This window comes from Physeter macrocephalus, chromosome 7 (assembly GCF_002837175.3).
Source record: "Physeter macrocephalus isolate SW-GA chromosome 7, ASM283717v5, whole genome shotgun sequence".
In the NCBI taxonomy this organism is placed as follows: Eukaryota; Metazoa; Chordata; class Mammalia; order Artiodactyla; family Physeteridae; genus Physeter; species Physeter macrocephalus.
In genome coordinates, this window is record NC_041220.1 from 11,333,662 (window position 1) to 11,352,408 (window position 18,747).

General features: G+C 32.7%; 1 protein-coding gene across 19 annotated transcripts in view; it reads left to right on the forward strand.

Moving 5' to 3' along the window:
• The window catches only part of CCSER1 (coiled-coil serine rich protein 1), a 1,341,341-nt gene that overhangs the window by 291,465 nt on the left and 1,031,129 nt on the right, over positions 1-18,747 (forward strand). For all 19 annotated transcript variants that reach the window (XR_008617752.1, XM_055085805.1, XM_055085806.1 and 16 more), the window contains exon 4: positions 7,695-7,788. Coding sequence is in view for 18 of the 19 variants with exons in the window: in XM_055085805.1 (XP_054941780.1) it covers positions 7,695-7,788 (94 nt within the window). In the remaining variant the exon portion in view is untranslated. The remainder of the gene's footprint in view (positions 1-7,694; positions 7,789-18,747) is intronic.

Sequence of the window (18,747 nt, forward strand, 5' to 3'; positions counted from 1 at the left end):
GGCACGTGGGATCTTCCCGGAGCGGGGCACGAACCCGTGTCCCCTGCATCGGCAGGCGGACTCTCAACCACTGCGCCACCAGGGAAGCCCAATATGTTTGTTTTTAATAATAAGTTTTCAGGAAGCAATTTGGGAGAGATAGATACAGATCAGATTGCTGGGTTTTGAATGACAATAGAGTTAGTATTTGTTCTATAGACATACACCATTGTCATCTTTTCATGTGTTAGGCAATGAGGGAATATATACAAATTATTGATTACTTCAATGAGAGTAATCTCAGAGTAGTATGTAGAAAGAATTATAAGTGGAAGTTGAAGAACTGGAATGGTTCTTGGCAAACAGTTGACAGGTACACCAATAAGAATATAATGAAGTACGCTTCTTCACTGTGGAATGCTCAGTTCCCCTGGTACACAAAGAAGAATGAAGGGTAGAAATAATGATCTCACTCTAATATATATATATATATATATAAACATCTTTATTGGACTATAATTGCTTTACAATGGTGTGTTAGTTTCTGCTTTATAACAAAGTGAATCAGCTATACGTATACATATATCCCCATATCTCTTCCCTCTTGCATCTCCCTCCCACCCTCCCTATCCCACAAAAATACTAGAATTCCAAATATTTTAATTGTGATAGCACTCTTTTCCACATTACCACGTTCAACTCAAGCCAATTACACACAATGTAATTGTGGTATTTTATTGAATGGATCTTGCTTTCATTGGACTTGAGTGCTATATAATAATTATTTATTTGTGTTGCTTTATTGACAGTGACACAAACTGATGTAGTCAAGTGCAGAATAAAAGAGACGGCATCTGTAATGTTGGTTCTCTTTTGTCAGGAAAGTAGAATCCCAAGAGACATTATTTTTTCTCCATATCTTAAATGATGAGAAGAAAAAATGCATTTTTAAACTAATAGTCATTATATATTTTAATTTTGAATCATGGAGTTTGCTAATTATATATTTGTACTCCCTAGTTTTCTATTTTTTTAAATAATAAAAATTACTTTTAATTTATTCCCTTGCATAGATTAAAATGAAAATGTTCAGAGTTTACTTTAAAATTTTGTATGAATTCAGATATAGATTTAAAATCCACATAAAATCTATGGACATATGAATCCATATAAATGCTAACTTTTCCTAAAAAATTGAAATATTATAACATGATTTTTAAGTTTTAGTATTTTAGTATTGTACTATTTGAATAACATAAAATCATTTACCTTTTATTAGTGTAAAGAGTAGAGTTAGCAGCTCTGGGCATAGCTTTAGGAATCTCATTTTGCTATTTTTTTTACATTTAAACATGGAAAAATATGCATAATCAAAAGAAAATATGTGTTGTGTATGTGTTTGGACTTGTAATGGGAAGCCTTATGAGTAAGGACTGAAAGAATTAAGACAAATTTTTGAAAATATTTATTAAAAATGTATTTTGATGTATGCAGATCCATAAGGTTAATCAGTACTTAGCAAAGAGCAAGCTGTGTCTGGAAATACTTTGTGTCTACCATGTCGAAAGTTGAAGGTAACTCTATTGTAGTGATTGAATATGCTTTATTTATCCGGTCAGGAAATCAAAACCAAATAACTCCTCAGAGCAGTAATTACGAAGTATTGTCATTTTAATTTCTCTTTCCAAAAAATAGCAGTGAAATCGTATCATTAAAATTATATGCATGTATTGGTGTATTATCCTCTTTTCCACTGCATATATGGGTGTGAACAACTCAACTTTTATCAAAATGTATGTACCCAGCCTATTCAGATGTCTGCTTTGGATGATTTCTGTACCTTGTCCCTTTATGTCTCTCACTTTTTTACAATTCATGTAGTTATCTTTCTGGGATAATACGAATTATTTAAAGATGTATACCAAGTTACTAGACTTTATCTTTTTTTTCCCAATTAAACAAAGCCATTGTAATTAATTGTAAAGCCAGTCTCAGAATGTATTTTAGACAGGAAAGTTTCCCTGAGGGTCTTCTACAATAGCTACATCATATGTTTTTGATAATAAAATGACATTTTCTTTTTAGTCAATCTGTGGAAACTCCTATGATTAGATTAGTAGAGAATGAAACACATATCCTAGCAGCACCTGATCATAATGGAGAATGACTAGAAGAATGTAAACTAGATTGATTATCCCTTATTAACTTGAATAATTTGAATAATTCTGTCTTCACTTTTAGACTAAATAATGATCAGAGCAGTTCTGCTGTGTCATTAAAAATTACATAAACAAGTATTGAAGTCTGGAGCATCTCGTATCTTGCCTTTTAGATATTTTAAGGCTACTTGGAAAGTGCTTTGACTAAAATATAACAGCATAGAAATGGAATTAGTAACATCTTTATAATACCACAATTAGCGAATGTTTTAATAATTCGATAATTTCCTTTGACGGAATTATTTCTTCTATAAGCAACACTTCCTATGTAGTAACATGTCCCAGCTTCGTATATTTTTCACAGGATCATAATTATTATCTTTATTGCAATAAAAAGACAAGGCTAAAGGGTTATGGGATGGTTACATATTATTAGAGTCATCAGAGCTTGTCTTTTCAACTCTGTAGCTTCAGAAGTTCAACTTTATTCTTTGAGCCAGTAGCAACCAAATTCTGGAGAACTAATTCACAGTAACGAAACACAAGAGACTGATTTATAAATAATGGTACCTACTTTATTTATTTATAAAAGAGATTGGTATTTCTTTACTAGAATACAGTTATCTTTAAGTTCTATGAGGAAAGAAAACATGCCTGTTAGGTTCATTGTTAAATCCCCAGGGTTTAGAAAATTGATTTTTGAATTAATTCATTAATAACTACTTAGTTTACTCTTAATGGCTTAAAGTCATTTGGGAGATTTCATGACTAATTAGTATTCTTGATAGATTTTTAAATGTCTGCTTAGGGAATACTTAGTAATAATTGTGCTTCATTTAATATCCAATTTATTAATATTATGAATTAGTAAAAAATTAGTATTTCCTTACAATTAAATAATCAACTCTTCTCATAATACCCACATAAATCTTACATAAAAATAAATTAGAATATGTATTAAATTAAATTTTCCTTGGCCTTTAAGCATTGGTTTAGATATTATATAATAAAATTCTTCTCGGTGTTTCGTTACAACACCAAGCCTAACATATCAATTTATCTTAAATGTTTTAGCCACTTTTAAAGAAGAAAATTATGCATTTTACAGTGATTCTAGAGCAAATCAATATGCTTACCCTAAAACTGGTTACAAATATGCTCATGCTAGGAATTTACATTTCCTTTTACCATTTGCCTTTGTTCTCTTTGCTAATGTGAAACTTTTCATCTCTCACTGGGATTTCAGAAATACTTGAGTCTATTTTTGTACTTCCCTAGGACTTACTTATTATACTAGACTTAAAAGAAAAAGAAAGTCTTCTCTTAAATTTGCCCTTTCTGGGTTGTTGACTAGATAATTTTTGTGTGTAGTCATTGGAATTTGCTATACATTCAGAGACGATTCAAACTCAAGATTCTGACCATCAGGTTGGACTTTCCTTTTTCAATTAAATTTTACATTCTATGTCCTTATGCCTTTATTTATTTAAAAAATTCAAGCCCAGCTTTTAATTTTGTGCAATATTGGTGCTCCCTCCCCAAATTATTTGCTTTTAAAGTTTCAACTGCAATTGTTATATAAACAGTTTTCCTGTTATTACGATATATATGCCTGGTATATTAATGTTATTAGAAACCCATGGACTTTCATTATTCTATCTTTATCATACAGAGCTACCTAGGTTTTTATCTACCGGAGGATGAGAGACTATGGTTAGTTATCACTTCTAGATATTCCATTAATTTATCAAATGTCTGAAGCACACAGTTGTGCCCTTTTAGATACAAGGTCTATTAGTATTAATTAAATGCTGGACTCCTTTTCCACTTGGGGGTTAGGTGTGACCATTAATGCTGATCAGTCCTTCCTATCCCTGGTACAGAACTACTTTTGATGCTACTACTTTACTTACGAGTCTTTCCTTGCACAGATCAAAAAAAGTGCATGTCTTCATATTATAAACATATATAAGATTAGAAAAAATACCCGTATGTTTAGCTATTTATTAAAAACAATAGACATTGAAGATATTCTACCCCATTTGTGTTTTTCGTGTGTATATCATTAATGCCTCTTTATATCCTTCACATTAACTTTTCTGTTTGAGTAACTCTTAGTTTTTGACAGACTCAGATTGTTTCATTTAGCCATAATCATTATTGTTTGTTTGTTTTTTGATGCTTATAAAGTCAGAAATTAGCCAGGGAGAAGCCATCTAGATTGCTTTCTTAGCCTTTCAAAACTTCCTCCAACTTTTTTTTTAGGCAAATCTTGTTTTCTGGCAACAAAAGAATGTTCCAGATACAGTCTGTATTTTTTCTTTCCTTCTTTTTTTCCCTAATAATTAAGGAGCCCTGGTTCTTTTTTGTTGGTGGATACTGGGTAATGAGTATCTGAACTTCCCCTAAGTGCTGGCTGAGGGCAAAAGCACTGTTGCTGCTATTGGTCTTTTTTAAGGAGAGATCTGGAAAAGATATTTCTTTTAGGTCTGTGAGTTCACACTGACTTCTGTAACATCACGTTGCTGCATCTTCTCTCTTTTGTGTATGATGTTTCACCAACTTCAGAGACTCCACTCCATTAATAAGAAAGTTGCTTTGTAAGCAAAATATCAAAGCAAGGCAATTTAGAATAAGTATATTGAAGAACACCTCCTCTAGACCAGTGGTCGATGGGCTCCTGCTAGACTAAATGTCAAGGGTCACCTGCAAAATGAGAAAATCAAAACAATGTAATAAATTTTCCAAATTTAATTTGTTCACTTTGTTGGTGTTACTTTCTTAAATTAAATGTTTGGGATAATGGTGACAGAGTTTTTAAGTATTTCGTTGTTACAAAAATAAAATATTTTTAAACTTTATTTTCAAACTGAGGATGGATGTATTAACTGTCAAAATTCGAAAGAGGGTTGAACAATCCAACCTTGAAAAGATCATGTATGCTGCTGGACCTCAGGAACTGCTGGAATCAGGAACCAGAAGATCTACTACTATGACACTTGTCATTTTTCCAGTAGACTTAGTCTGGTCTTAACCATGCAGTGAAATCCATGGCCCCTGTGATGTGCATCTTGCAATATCTGTCACCAAACAGAAATTTTTCTCATTTTTCTGAGAGGGCTGTGATCAGCAAGTTTGGTTAAAATGCCCATCTTGGACCATCCACCAAGGACAGGAAGTCTGGCTCATGTAAGAACCTGGTATTTTCTTCTATAGCTGGGTGGATTGAGTGGGGTGATTCCAAATGAAAGGGAGAAATGCTATGCAAAACGCAGAAGCTCACATTGAGGAAGATGTCCTTACTTGGCCTAATTACAAAAACATATGCCAGGCACTCATTTATTTCCTTTGTTCCGATCTTCATTGCTTTCTAAGTGTTGTTGGTTGTGTAAGTTTGCTGGGGCTTCCATAACAAAATACCGCAAACTGGATGGCTTAAACAGCAGAAATTTGTTTTCTTGTGGTTCTAGAGGCTGGACGTCTAAGATCAAAGTGCAGGCAAGTTTGGTTTCTCCTGAAGCCTCTTTCCTTGGCTTGCAGATGGCTGCCTTCTTCCTGTGTCCTCCCACGGTGTCCCTCTGTCTGTGCTGTCTGTCCTAATATCCTCTTCTTATAAGAACACCAGTCATATTAGATTAGGGCCCACACTTGTGAGTTGATTTAACTGTAACTTCTTCTTTAAGGATACTATCTTCAAAAATAATCACCTTCCAAGGTACTGGGGGTTAAGACTTCAGTTTATGAATTTGGGATGAAAACAGTTAAGACCCTAATATTGGTCAATGAAATTCAAAATACAGGTATAAAATTGTTTAGGCTAATTTGGATCTGTATCAATTACTACACTTTCACCATTAAACAATTTTTTTTACCAATGTATTCTTGACTACCTGACTAAAATTCTCTTATTTGGCTACTACTTAATAAACCCTAATAATATTAGTATCCTTATAACATCTCCCTTTTCTAAACTCTTAATTTTCCACAATCAACTTCAGTTATATTTCTTTTGTTGTCTCAATATTCTCTTTTGAATTTTTGAGAATGGCAGCCTATCTTTTGTTGCCTATATTTATAACATCTTTTTAATGCTATATAAATAAGGAACTTATTCTCACTGGTTATCCCTGCCACATTATATCATAGAACTTCCAAGAAACAGTTGATTTTGTTTATAGTTTAAATTATTAGATCCCTTGTAATTAATTCAGATACAATGTAATACAATGCGATCCATTATAGTAATCGTTCCCTGTAATTTTCATTTACAGAAAAAAGCACTTATATTTGGCAATATTTATCACCTTTGAAACTACTGTGCTCTATTCACAGATAACATGTGTTTCTAAAGTTTAATAATGTTTAATTCTATTTTTTACAGTGAGAGTGGTTTATTTAAAAGTTGCAGTATCCTTACTTTCAATCCCAAGAACTAAGGTGTCCATTTGACAACGTCATTAGGCTTTCTCTAATGAATATTTACTTCTTTAGATATAAATTATGGTAACATTCAAATCAGTGGACAAAGTAATCTGAGATGTTGTGGTATCATTTAACATTTAGGTTGTTTTTCTTGATGTTCTATTTTTTTGTACTTTTGTTATTTCCATCCTAGTCTCTAAGAGTAAATTCTTGCTTTCTTAACATATTCACTACCAATCTATATACTGATATGCAAATCAGGGCTGCATTCCTCCTTCAAGAATTTCTACCCCTGCACATCACTGTTTTCCCTCAAGATTTCTCAATATACTCTTCTAGTTTACTGTGCTCTTTGCCCTCTTGAGGAAAAATGAAAAGGTAACATGATCTAGCTCTGATATTTATGACTTTATGAAAATTAATAATTAATTTTTTTTTTTTTTTTTTTTTTTTTTGTGGTATGCGGGCCTCCCTCTGCTGCGGCCTCTCCCGTTGCGGAGCACAGGCTCCGGACGCGCAGGCCCAGCGGCCATGGCTCACGGGCCCAGCCGCTCCGCGGCATGTGGGATCCTCCCAGACCGGGGCGCGAACCCGGTTCCCCTGCATCGGCAGGCGGACGCGCAACCATTGCGCCACCAGGGAAGCCCAATAATTAATTTTTAATCTAATTGATATTTATTTCTCCCATTCACTCCTCCTAATCTAAAGCAAATGATTGGGAAGCAGTAACTGGATTCCCCCTCCCTTCCAAGCATAGTTTAAATTAATATTTCAGGGTTGGCACTGTATACAAAAATTGTTTGAGAAACAATTCATTAAATGTGTCAGAAGACTGTTACACAAATTGGAAAGATAAATATTAGAAAAAGAATCTAAAGTTTTAGTTCACAGACTTCTATACATTTGAAAAACCTCTGTGCATTTTTAATGGGAGTTAAAATTTTTATAATAATTACTGAAATTTTTATTGGGCTGATAATTTTAAAGGTCATATAATAAACAATTTCTGGGGTTCAGTTACAGCATTTCCTTTGTAATTTTGAGTTGTTTTTCACTTCATGGCATCTACATGTGGATATTTCCTCAGGTTCTCAGTGTTTTGGTTTCTAACTATTGATTTTGCTTTTTCTTCAGGATGTTTTGAATAATTTGGGATCTTGTGAACTGGATGAAGATGATCTAATGCTTGATTTGGAATTTTTAGAGGAACAGAATCTTCATCCTTCAGGTAAATATTGAATAAATGCACAATATCATACAACTCTGGTCCAAGTCATTTAGCTTTCATTGATAAGCTAAACATTGTTTAGACTGCATTCAGTCTTTTCAATCCCCAGTTTCTGTATTCTGTGTGCAAGGCTCATGCTAGGTACCCTGGACACATTATTCTGGTGTTCTTATAATCTATTATGAAGATATAAATTTGGTTGGAAGATAATTATTAAATAAGAAAAAAATTATAAAACAAAAGTTCTTTCAAAGAGGGAAATTCTAATGAAACAGTTAATGAAAAAGTTAATATTTTCTTTTTTTGCAGGGGGAGACAACAAGTATAATCCCATTTTTCATTTATTTTATGTAACCAAATGAAAGTTTTGTGGACTAAGTTTACTCTTTCAAATCTTAGCCACCTCAGTAATAACTGTGGTGGTTAATGTTAATGTGATAAGGTTGACCTCAAAATTACTAATTACCAATAGCAACCACAAGTACACACTCATAAACACATACACTCACACACACACACACACACACACACACACACACAGAGTTATAGTGTGAGATAAATAAATTCTTGCTGAATGAATGAAGAAGGGAGCCCACTCTATTTGTAATAGTTTAAATTTGTATTAAGGCATAAAGTGTAATCTCTTCAAATACCAAAATTATTCCTTTTGTAGGATATAGGAATTAATTGTTCACTCAAATTTAGATATTTGACTCCAAAGGCAAGTTTTTATTTATTTATTTTTTACTACTAATAATACCTTGAACATAGTCATTTTCAAGTTAAAGTAGAAGTAACATTAAAGCTTTAAAATCTTGAGTCATACTACATACATTTAAGAAAATCAACCTCTTGGAATTTATTGTCCATGTTTTTAACTTTTAGGAATTAGGCATAATCTCTGAGGTTGTTTCCAGCTGTAATATTTTATGATGAATTTTTGTTCATGCAGTATTTTTATATTATAAATAATGCCATAGCAACAATTGTCAAAAGAAGGAAATAACAATGTATGTATTTTTTTACACCCTTATTTTAGGCTAATATCAAAAAGAAGCTAAATAAAAATTTTTTCTGCTTAAATGTATATTTAGGATAACCATTTCTGGAGACATTCTTCCTGCAGTTGATTTGACAGATATTCTTTTAAAAATGTAGATTTTCTCACTTTTATGCAGATACCTTATACAATTTCGTCATTCATGTGTATTTATATTGAAAGGGTCACACATGGTGACAATGTATACATTTTGGTAGGAAATATGTCAGTATCTAGCAAAACTATACATATATTTATCTTTAGATCCAGCTATCCAACATCTAGTAATTTAATCTTGACACACTGGAAATATACAAATTAATATATGCAAATAGCTATTGCAGAATATTTGCAAAAACAAAATATTGGAAAACCTCAAATGTCCTTCAATAGGACATTGGTTGACTATACAATGGTACACTAAGCAGTCATTAAAAGGAATAATGATGGTGTAGATATGTGCTATAGCATGATTGTAAAGGTATACTATCAGTGGAGAACTTTGCAGTGATGAATTAGACGGGCAGTACCTAAAGTCACTGATCACTAACTTCACTACAAGTGTAACAGCTAGACGTTTTGTCCCTTTTAATGCAATGACTAGAGAAGTACACAGCAATATCACTCCTGCCCACAAGTACTTAAATCTATTTGTCTCTTGATTAAATAATGCTTTTACAGGAAATATTGGGATGAGGAGAGAGGGAATGTTAAATGGCATGATGGGATTACCAGCAAGCAAACATAGGTATGGGGCATTCTACAGGGTAAATGGTCTGGTTTATTCGACAAATAAATGTCATGTTAAAAAAGGGAGGGGTATTGTAGATTAAAAGTAGCAAATGCCATGTGACATCTTTGTGTCAAAACATCAAAACACTATGCAAATATATTTCAGAGTTTATCAGAGAAGTTTGAGTAGTGATGGAATTATTATCACAGAATTATTTTTATTTTGTTGGGTGCTAAATATTTTTCTTTGGTTTTGTCTTTGAGGAAAACTCTTCATAGAGACGCATGTGGTTGAAATAATATGGTATCTGAGATTTGCTTTACCAACAGTATGGAGGAGGGAATAGATGAAACAATGTTGGTAAATTATTGAAAATTTTCAAAGCTGGGAAATAGGTGCTTGGGGTGAAACTTTCATTGATTAGTTGTAATGTTTTCTCTATTTTAGGTATTTTTAAAGATTGTCACAATAAAAATAAAACCAAGTAATAAGTAAGCAGAATTATAGACAACATAGACATCGCAGCTGTGTTTGTTAGGTAACCATGATAAAGAGCAAAGAATGCCTTAAAAATATAAAAGAGTTAGCTCAATTTATTTGCTTGGGAACAAAAATGAACATTTGTAAACTTTAATTTCTCTTCTATAAAATAATGAGTGCAATGTACTTTGTTAGTTTATTTTAAAAAATGATATAACAAATATGATGAATCTCCTGAATCTGCCTCAAGGTGTAGATAACTTGGTTGAAACCAGAACTAGGGTACCTTATGAATCAACTGAGTTAACCAAATTGTTCATAAGATAAATGATGTTACTTTGCATATCTGAAGTACAGTTATAATAAGTGAGATAGTCCTTAAAGTGACTTGGGTTTGTTTAATGTTACTTAATAAAATGAAAACCTATTTCACTTTGGATGCCACATTATGGGGTTTGAAAAAAACCACAAATATATGTTTATGTACAGTAGTAGCTCAGAAAGAAGAATTTTTGGTTGAATTGGTTTTATACAATTTGTTTTTTTTTAAAGCAACATAATTAAAGGTCTTATCAGACTATAAGAAGCTCATTATTGATAAATGATACTGGTAAAAAGCTAATTAACACTAAACATTCTAAACCACTGGTTTAAATAAAAGTCATTTTCAAAAGTCTGAAAACTAAAATAATGATACCATTTAATTCTAGTACTTATGTTACTGTGGACATCTTTTAATGTGCTTTTTATTTTATTCTTGCTATCTATTTTCATCTAAAAATGAATTATAAGTTTGCAGTTAGGTTTTCAAAAGTTGACCAGTGCAGTGAACAATATGAATAGAGTTTCATAAATCCTTTTAATATGTAAATACATCTATGGAGTCCTAAATTAACACACTTCCTAAAAAAATAGGTAGTATGAATAAATAGTAGTATAAATAAAATATCTGTTTTAAAGTGCAGTAAGTGGATATTATCTTTTTTTTTTAATGAAAGCAAGAAAGGACAATTTCAGTGAAAAAATGGTGTATGAATTCAAAATGAGTTCCCGAAAGGAGACTTGCCTTAAGGAGAAAAAAATAAAAGCAACTATTCTGAATAATTTACTCTGATCTTGGCATTATCTAATATTATCTTTTAACTTGTAATATAAAAGCTAAGATTTTAGATTAAAAAGCCTATGGATAAGCCTTCCAGATGTCTTTTATTATGTTTTCTTCAATTAATGCTTAAATTACTTTTCTGGAAGTTTTTTTATGTTCAATTAATATGTATCATGTTTAAACATAGGATTATCAATTTGTTTAATACCAGACATCCATTTCCCCTGTGGTAAATTATTATATTTACTGTTTTTCTGTTTAATGCATCATTTATAATGCACATATGACCAGTTGTTTTTTAATTAAAAAATATGAGATGCTATCATTTATACTTGGATAAGTTAAAAAGTATATTAGTGACCTTCCCACTTTTTATCTTTCTTTACTGTCTTATTCATGTTGATATGGTGGTGTTTTTGCCACAATATGAGTCATGCAAGATATTAGCAGTGATGTTGGTTAGACGTACCTCAACAGCCTTTTGAAAAATAAAAGTACTAACAAGATTTACTAGCATTTAGTATCTCTAAGACTCAAACAGATGCCCTTAAAATTTTATTTACCCTGAAATGCATGTTGTGAACTACATAACCTGTCAAAGGAAAAATACCAGAAATATATTTTTGCCTAGTTTTCTTTATGTAGTTCAAAATTTTTGTGATTAGGATTTTTTTTCTATTAATTTAAGCATCTTACAAAATAATCATTCAAGAAAAATAGGGTAATGATTAAAGAAGGATATGAAAAATAAAATGAAGCCACAGATAAGATTGGCACACAAAATGTATACTAGTATTACCTCAGAGACCCAAAAATGTTCCTTGGAGTATACTACTAGCATATGTGAAGAAAGAAACAGAACCAATTGCATGAATAAAAATATATACCATCAATCATTCAGTCAATCAGTCAATGCCCTTTTTAAAATAAAGGAATTCTTGTTACTAAGAACTGAAAGATATTTTGCTCACATGTCTTTATAAGGTATAAATTATTTGATATCAATAGTTTCCTCAGCAACTCCTTTCAATGCAAGCTGGTAGCATCATGTTACCAGTTCAGCAAAAGAAATTCTGAATGGTGACACATCAGTGTAGCAAAAGCTAGGAGCTTTATGAGGAGCTTGCTTAATCCCAAAATAAAATCTAGTTCCTTGTCCATAGTTCATATTCCTCAGCTAATTTTAATGTTGAAAATAGTTAATGTAAATGATGTCAAGCATTTTCCTCAGACGTAAGGTAATTACCATAAAGCCTAGTAGAATATCTAATATTAAGCAATGTTACTTCCCAGTGAGTCCTCCAAAATGAACTGTTTGCAAAATGTAACCCTTATGTACCAGAAAAAAACTAGTTTTCTACAAATAGAAGTAATCAAAACACCAGTTAAATATCAAACAGTGCATACTGTTCGATAAAGAATAAGAATTTGAGTTTGGGCTTTAGAATATTTAATCTATTCCTATTCTTTAGCACAGTGAACTACAGCAAGGTCACATGTCTATTGAGGCTGCTCCTAGTATTACCTTCATAGTGGTCGAAGTTGATGGGAAGCATGCACCTGGCTAATTTGACAGTGAAGCATCATAATTAACTAAATGAGTTAAAGTTGAAAGGAAAAGAGGCTAAAACACATTTTGATGTTACCTGTTTGGAACATATTCATTAAAATCCTATTCTTTTGTTAATACTAGGAGTGGGTTGAGTACAACCTTTAGCAATTAGTAGCTGGAGATCTAAGTTGATAGGAAGGAAAACTGAATGCCTATAATAAGCCATGCTCTTTGCCCAAGCTCTCTCAGCTTATCCTCACAGTAACTCTGTGAGAGGAAGTTGCATTTTAAAGATTCAGTCAAATTAAAGAGACCACAAATTAATATCAAAAGAGAGCAGGCACGTTAGAGACAGACACATCCAAGTTAGAAAAGCAGCTTTGCCACGGTAGCCTTGGCAAGTGATCCAATCTTTCTGAGCCCTTTTCCCTCATTTGTCAATTGACAATAAAACTATCTATCTCAAAATATCATCCTACCCGAATGGGTGACGTATTTACATGTAAAGCGCCTTTCACAGTTGCCTAGAATAAAATAAGAGCCCAGTACAAATTGCTTAACTCTCTTGAAATCTTGAATTCCTTGTCAAAAAATTTGTCCCATCGTTGGTTATTTTTCGTAGTTCTTAATTTCTTAATACTTCATCATTAGTCTATATATTTAAAAATATGCTTTCTGATTTGAATTTTTATTATCTAACATTTTAAATGGGGTTTTCTTAGTACTGATTATTCAAAAATTAAGTCACTTCGCTTATTACAGGTGGTACATTCCTGTGTTAAAATCAATACAGTTAAATGCATGAAAATATTTTTTCAGATATTAGTCATGTGTCCAATATACCACAACATATTTAAAATACAATTTCTCAGAGAAAGAATAAATTTCTGTTAAATACTTTAAAGCTTATTAACGTAAATCATTTATGTTCAGAGAGAAAGCCAGTCTGTTCTTTTGTATTAAATTTGGTGTTTACAATTTGCAGTTGAGTTACTCAATTGAAAATATATTTTACTTATTTATCATTCTTTGATGAAAATAATGTACTGGTCATTTGGATGATTGAGTGAAGAAGTTTTTTTTATTTTTTGTTATTTATTTTGGACTGTATATCTAAAAACACCTGGGGCCAGTATCTCTTGGTATATGTCCAGATGCAAATAGGGAAGTAATGGTCCAATGGTATCAGTTAGGGATTAATTAGGTAGTGGTTAAATTATTTTGAGTTTGATGAACAAGCAATATAAAATTCTGCAGTGGGTTAATTAAGGATGTAATTTTTGTTATTAATTTTTAATAATTAATAGCACAGCAGAGCTGAGATGAAACCCTAGTGGCTTTGAAAGGTAATGTACAAACTGCAACATGGTTCACACAGGGAAAATTATAAAAATCAGCTGTAAGTTTTTACAAGCTTTGGCATGTCTTGGTCAGAAAAAGTGTGTGTAAGTTATTTTCAATATGATTGTATAAAGCTAAGAACATGACACTTAATTTTGGAATTATGACGTAGTGGATAAAAATCTGGACTCTGGAGTTAGACAAATCTCAGCTGCAGTCAGGCTATGTAAACTTGAACGAATTATTTAATCTCTCTAGTTTCCCTTTCTCATCTGAAAATAGGGACAGTAAAAGTATCTGCTTCATAAGTTTATGAGGAATAATAACTTAAAGCAGAGTAGAATGTTCTGTCACATGTCTAGCATATAATATTTTTAAGAACTATAGAAAATACTATTTTTTTGCAATATCCATGATAAAATATGATGTACCTGAGCATTAATAGGAATCTGATCTTGCCAGTTTTGGTGATCTTTCCAGTCTCTGTTAGTGGAAGCTCTCAACTACATTTGCAAGTATAGTATTTCTCAAATTTTAATTATAGAATGCCACAACAGTTAATTTTGTGACTCATTTATTTCAAAACATACATTATAGCATTAAATAAAATAATAGAAGAATAAGAAATAACATTTATTGAATCTATGTGCCAATTCCATGAGGTAAATAACCCCTTGCACATTTGAGAAAATTTAAACCTTTATAACATATTACAGGTAGTAGATATCCCAGGGGAACCCAAACAAAGTTTTTCTAACCCTGAATGCTCTATGTTTAATCATTATGACTTTTTTGACTAATAAAATTAATTCATATAAAATTTTAAGATCACAAGTACACTGAAGCTTTTGTTTTAAATTGGCTCTTCTTTCTATTAACTTACTCAGTTACAAGCATCACTTACAAATGTCTGCCTTTGACTTCATGCAAGAAGCTGAGACTTACTTATATTTATTTACTAGAGCATCTGTGTTGTCCCAGGCACTGGTGTAGACACTTAGGTGTTTCTGTTTTTGCTTTGTTTGTAAGCTATAATTTATAAGCACTTCGGTTTATCCCATTTAATCCTAACAACAATTCTCTAGAAATTATTACTATTCTTTCTTTGATAATGAAAGAATGGAGATCCAGAGAGTGTTATTATTGGTCCAGGACTGCAGAGATAATAAGTGGCAGAAGTAGGGTTTAAATTACACCATGGTGACTTGATGCCTACCTAATGTTTTCACAAAGCTCTCAATGACGTTTAGTTGCTAGAAAAAGCAATTATAACAAAACTGAAAAATGTTCCTTTGTAATACAGTGTTTGAGTAACACTATAGTGAGGACAAAATTGTGAAAATAAAGTCGTTTCCTGGGTGTCACCCCCTGGTGCTGTTGCTCTTTTCTGCCTTGAACGGCTTAGAGCGCCTCTTATCTGCTTGGTAGCCATTAGATGGCAATCGTGTTCGGATAATAACGATAGTGACCCTGTCATACATTTGTATTCAGCTTTACAGTTTACAAAGGACTTCAAATATGTTATCTCATCAAATTATCACAATAACACTCTGAGACAGGTGTTAATATATCCCAGCTGCAGTAGAGGAAGCAAATACTCTATGGTTAAAAACTTACTGAAGTTCGTATAGCCAATATTAACCCAGATCTTAACATTAAATGACAGGGTTTTTTCACTATCTTTCTGGATCTTGCGGCTTCTGATTTTACATAGTACAAATCTAATATATTTGGTTATATATTTTCCAAGCCCACTGAAAATCATAGTTACATCTTAGAAAAGGGGAAAGGGTTGCTTTAAGCAGACATGCTGAATGTGGTGAAAAATAAATACCACTGGCAAAAAAGCAAGAGGAAAAGGCAAGAAAGCTTTGAAAAGTAGAGAAAGTAATAAAGCAGAATAGCATGGGGTCATTAAATGTAAGAACAGACATCGCCATCTGCATCAGCAGGTCGTGAGACATTACTGTATTGCAGTATATTATTCCATTGCATTTAAAAATTATTATAGCCATGGGCTTCCCTGGTGGCGCAGTGGTTGCGCGTCCGCCTGCCGATGCAGGGGAACTGGGTTCGCGCCCCGGTCTGGGAGGATCCCACGTGCCGCGGAGCGGCTGGGCCCGTGAGCCATGGCCGCTGAGCCTGCGCGTCCGGAGCCTGTGCTCCGCAACGGGAGGGGCCACAACAGTGAGAGGCCCGCGTACCGCAAAAAAAAAAAAAAAAAAAAAATATATATATATATTATAGCCTTGAATCATTGAGAAAAATATTATAGTCTGCATCCTCTGATAAGATGGTAAGCTATAAAATTCACTTAGGAAATATATCTATCTGAACTGTTTTTATTTAACTCTTTAATATGTTAAGAGGAAACTAACGTTTCTTAGTTTTTCATAAACTTTATCCAGAAAGTGTCATTTTGTAAGGATTCTAGATTGCAAAATTGGAGTATATTTTAAACTACTTTTTATATAATTTTTACATTTCTCCCCATAGTCCTTCCCCCAAATTCTTGCAAATGATTAATTAAACAAAAGGAGAGCTGTGAGAAGGTTTACTAATTATCATTCTTGAAAATTCAGTAATTTATTTCTGGCCTACTGGTAGGGTTAGGGATCATGATATTACTTAAACTCAAGACTGTACCATTGGCTGTAACATCTATTTTCAGGATAGATCAAAACTTTAATGGTTTGTTTTTGTTTATTTCTTGGTTTTGGCTGATAAATTTATTGATTGACCAATAATTAGTTCGTTAATTTGATACTTTGCTTTCAATTCTATTTTTAAAATTTCAAACTTACCGGTTTTCAATATGATGTTCACTTGGGTGCATTGTTTTTGGTGTTTGGTTTATGATATTAAATGGCATCTTTAAATGGCAGAAGAAAGGCCCCAACTGAAAGAGAATCTCAGATATTATGAAGTGGAGCCTCTCTTGCTCACCATGAATATTCAGAGTTTTAATGGCTTTGGTCAATATCGCACAATTAGTTTGTAGTAGAAATAGGCCTGTTAATAAGAAATTGACCAGCTCCATTTAGTAAGCACAATTGAAATTAATTATTTTATTCTTTATTATTGTTGCCAACAGAATAAGTCATTTGTATTTGTGAATTTAAAAATGACTGGCTATTTTGCCCATCAGACTTTGCTGTACTTAAAGAGAATTGCTTCACAACCTGTGTCCATCAACCGATGAATGAATAAAGAAGATGTGGCACATATATACAATGGAATATTACTCAGCCATATAAAGTAACGAAATTGAGTTTTTTGTAGTGAGTTGGATGGACCTGGAGTCTGTCATACACAGTGAAGTAAGTCAGAAGGAGAAAAACAAATACCGTATGCTAACACATACATATGGAATCTAAGAAAAAAAAATGTCATGAAGAGACTAGGGGTAGGACAGGAATAAAACACAGACCTACTAGAGCATGGCCTTGGGATAGGGAGGGTGGGAGGGAGACGCAAGAGGGAGGAGATATGGGGATATATGTATACATATAGCTGATTCACTTTGTTATACAGCAGAAACTAGCACACCATTGTAAAGCAATTATACTCCAATAAAGATGTTAAAAAAAAAAGAATTGCTTCAGCTACAAAGAAGACTTTTAGATGAAATCGTTTTTAAGGTCTAATAACTAGAGCTGAAAAATGTGTACACATTCTGACCTAATTTAATATTAAATGACAACAATTTTAATGAAGTCATAGAATTTACTTGTAACCTGCTATTGTAGCATTTCCTACTGTTATAAACTCTCTTCTCCTGTGCAAAAGGGCAGTCAAAGGCCTAAGTTCATTAGAGGATACAGTCAAAGGAAAAGATTTCTTTCATTCAGCATAGTTTTTCTGGAGCAATTAGAAAGGAAATATGTGTCTCAATATAGAATTTCATGGCCTTGTACAATTATGTGGTGACATCTCCACACAATTGCTTGAATAATGCCAGCAACATCAGCTGTCACAATCGAAACGAACAAGTAATTAAGAAAACTAATGCTGGTCTTTCTTCTGAAGAAGTAGAATATTTATGCTTTTAAAATTGATCACCAACAAGAAAAATAACCACTGACATGAAACATAATTTTCTACAGTGCCTGAGGCAGAAAAGAGAGAAATAATAATGAACATTCACCCCATTAACAACAAATTAAGTTGTAATTGTATACACCAAAAACAATTACAGAGTCCCTTTTCCTTGGATTATAGAATTTTAATAGCATCATTTTATCAGGTGTCACTATAGCATCTAGCATCTTGACCCTTTTATTTATGTTCTGCTTCTCCATCTTATTAACCAAAATTTCCAAAAGTTTACAGTGGAATTGGGGGTCTCATTCTTATGAGGACCACTTTTTTTCTCTAACCGTACACCTTAGTATGCTAGCATAACCTACACCTGTCTGAATAATTAGTAAAGAAAACAATTAGAAAAGACCACAACTTGTCTGAATAATTAGTAGATTTGAATGAGCCATGATATTTGTGTCAAATGCTGATTCCCCAACCTTTTGATAAGAAATTGCTCAGTTTATTGCTTACTGAAGTGAGGGGGAAACACCACCTCTGATGAACTCAGGTTGTCTTTCGGAGGGGAAAGAACAAGTTAGGATTCATAGAGATTTTGAATTTGGTTTAAGGCCGATATTTCAGTTTGAAGGTTTGATTGGGATTGGGATTAGATGAAATAGTTTCAG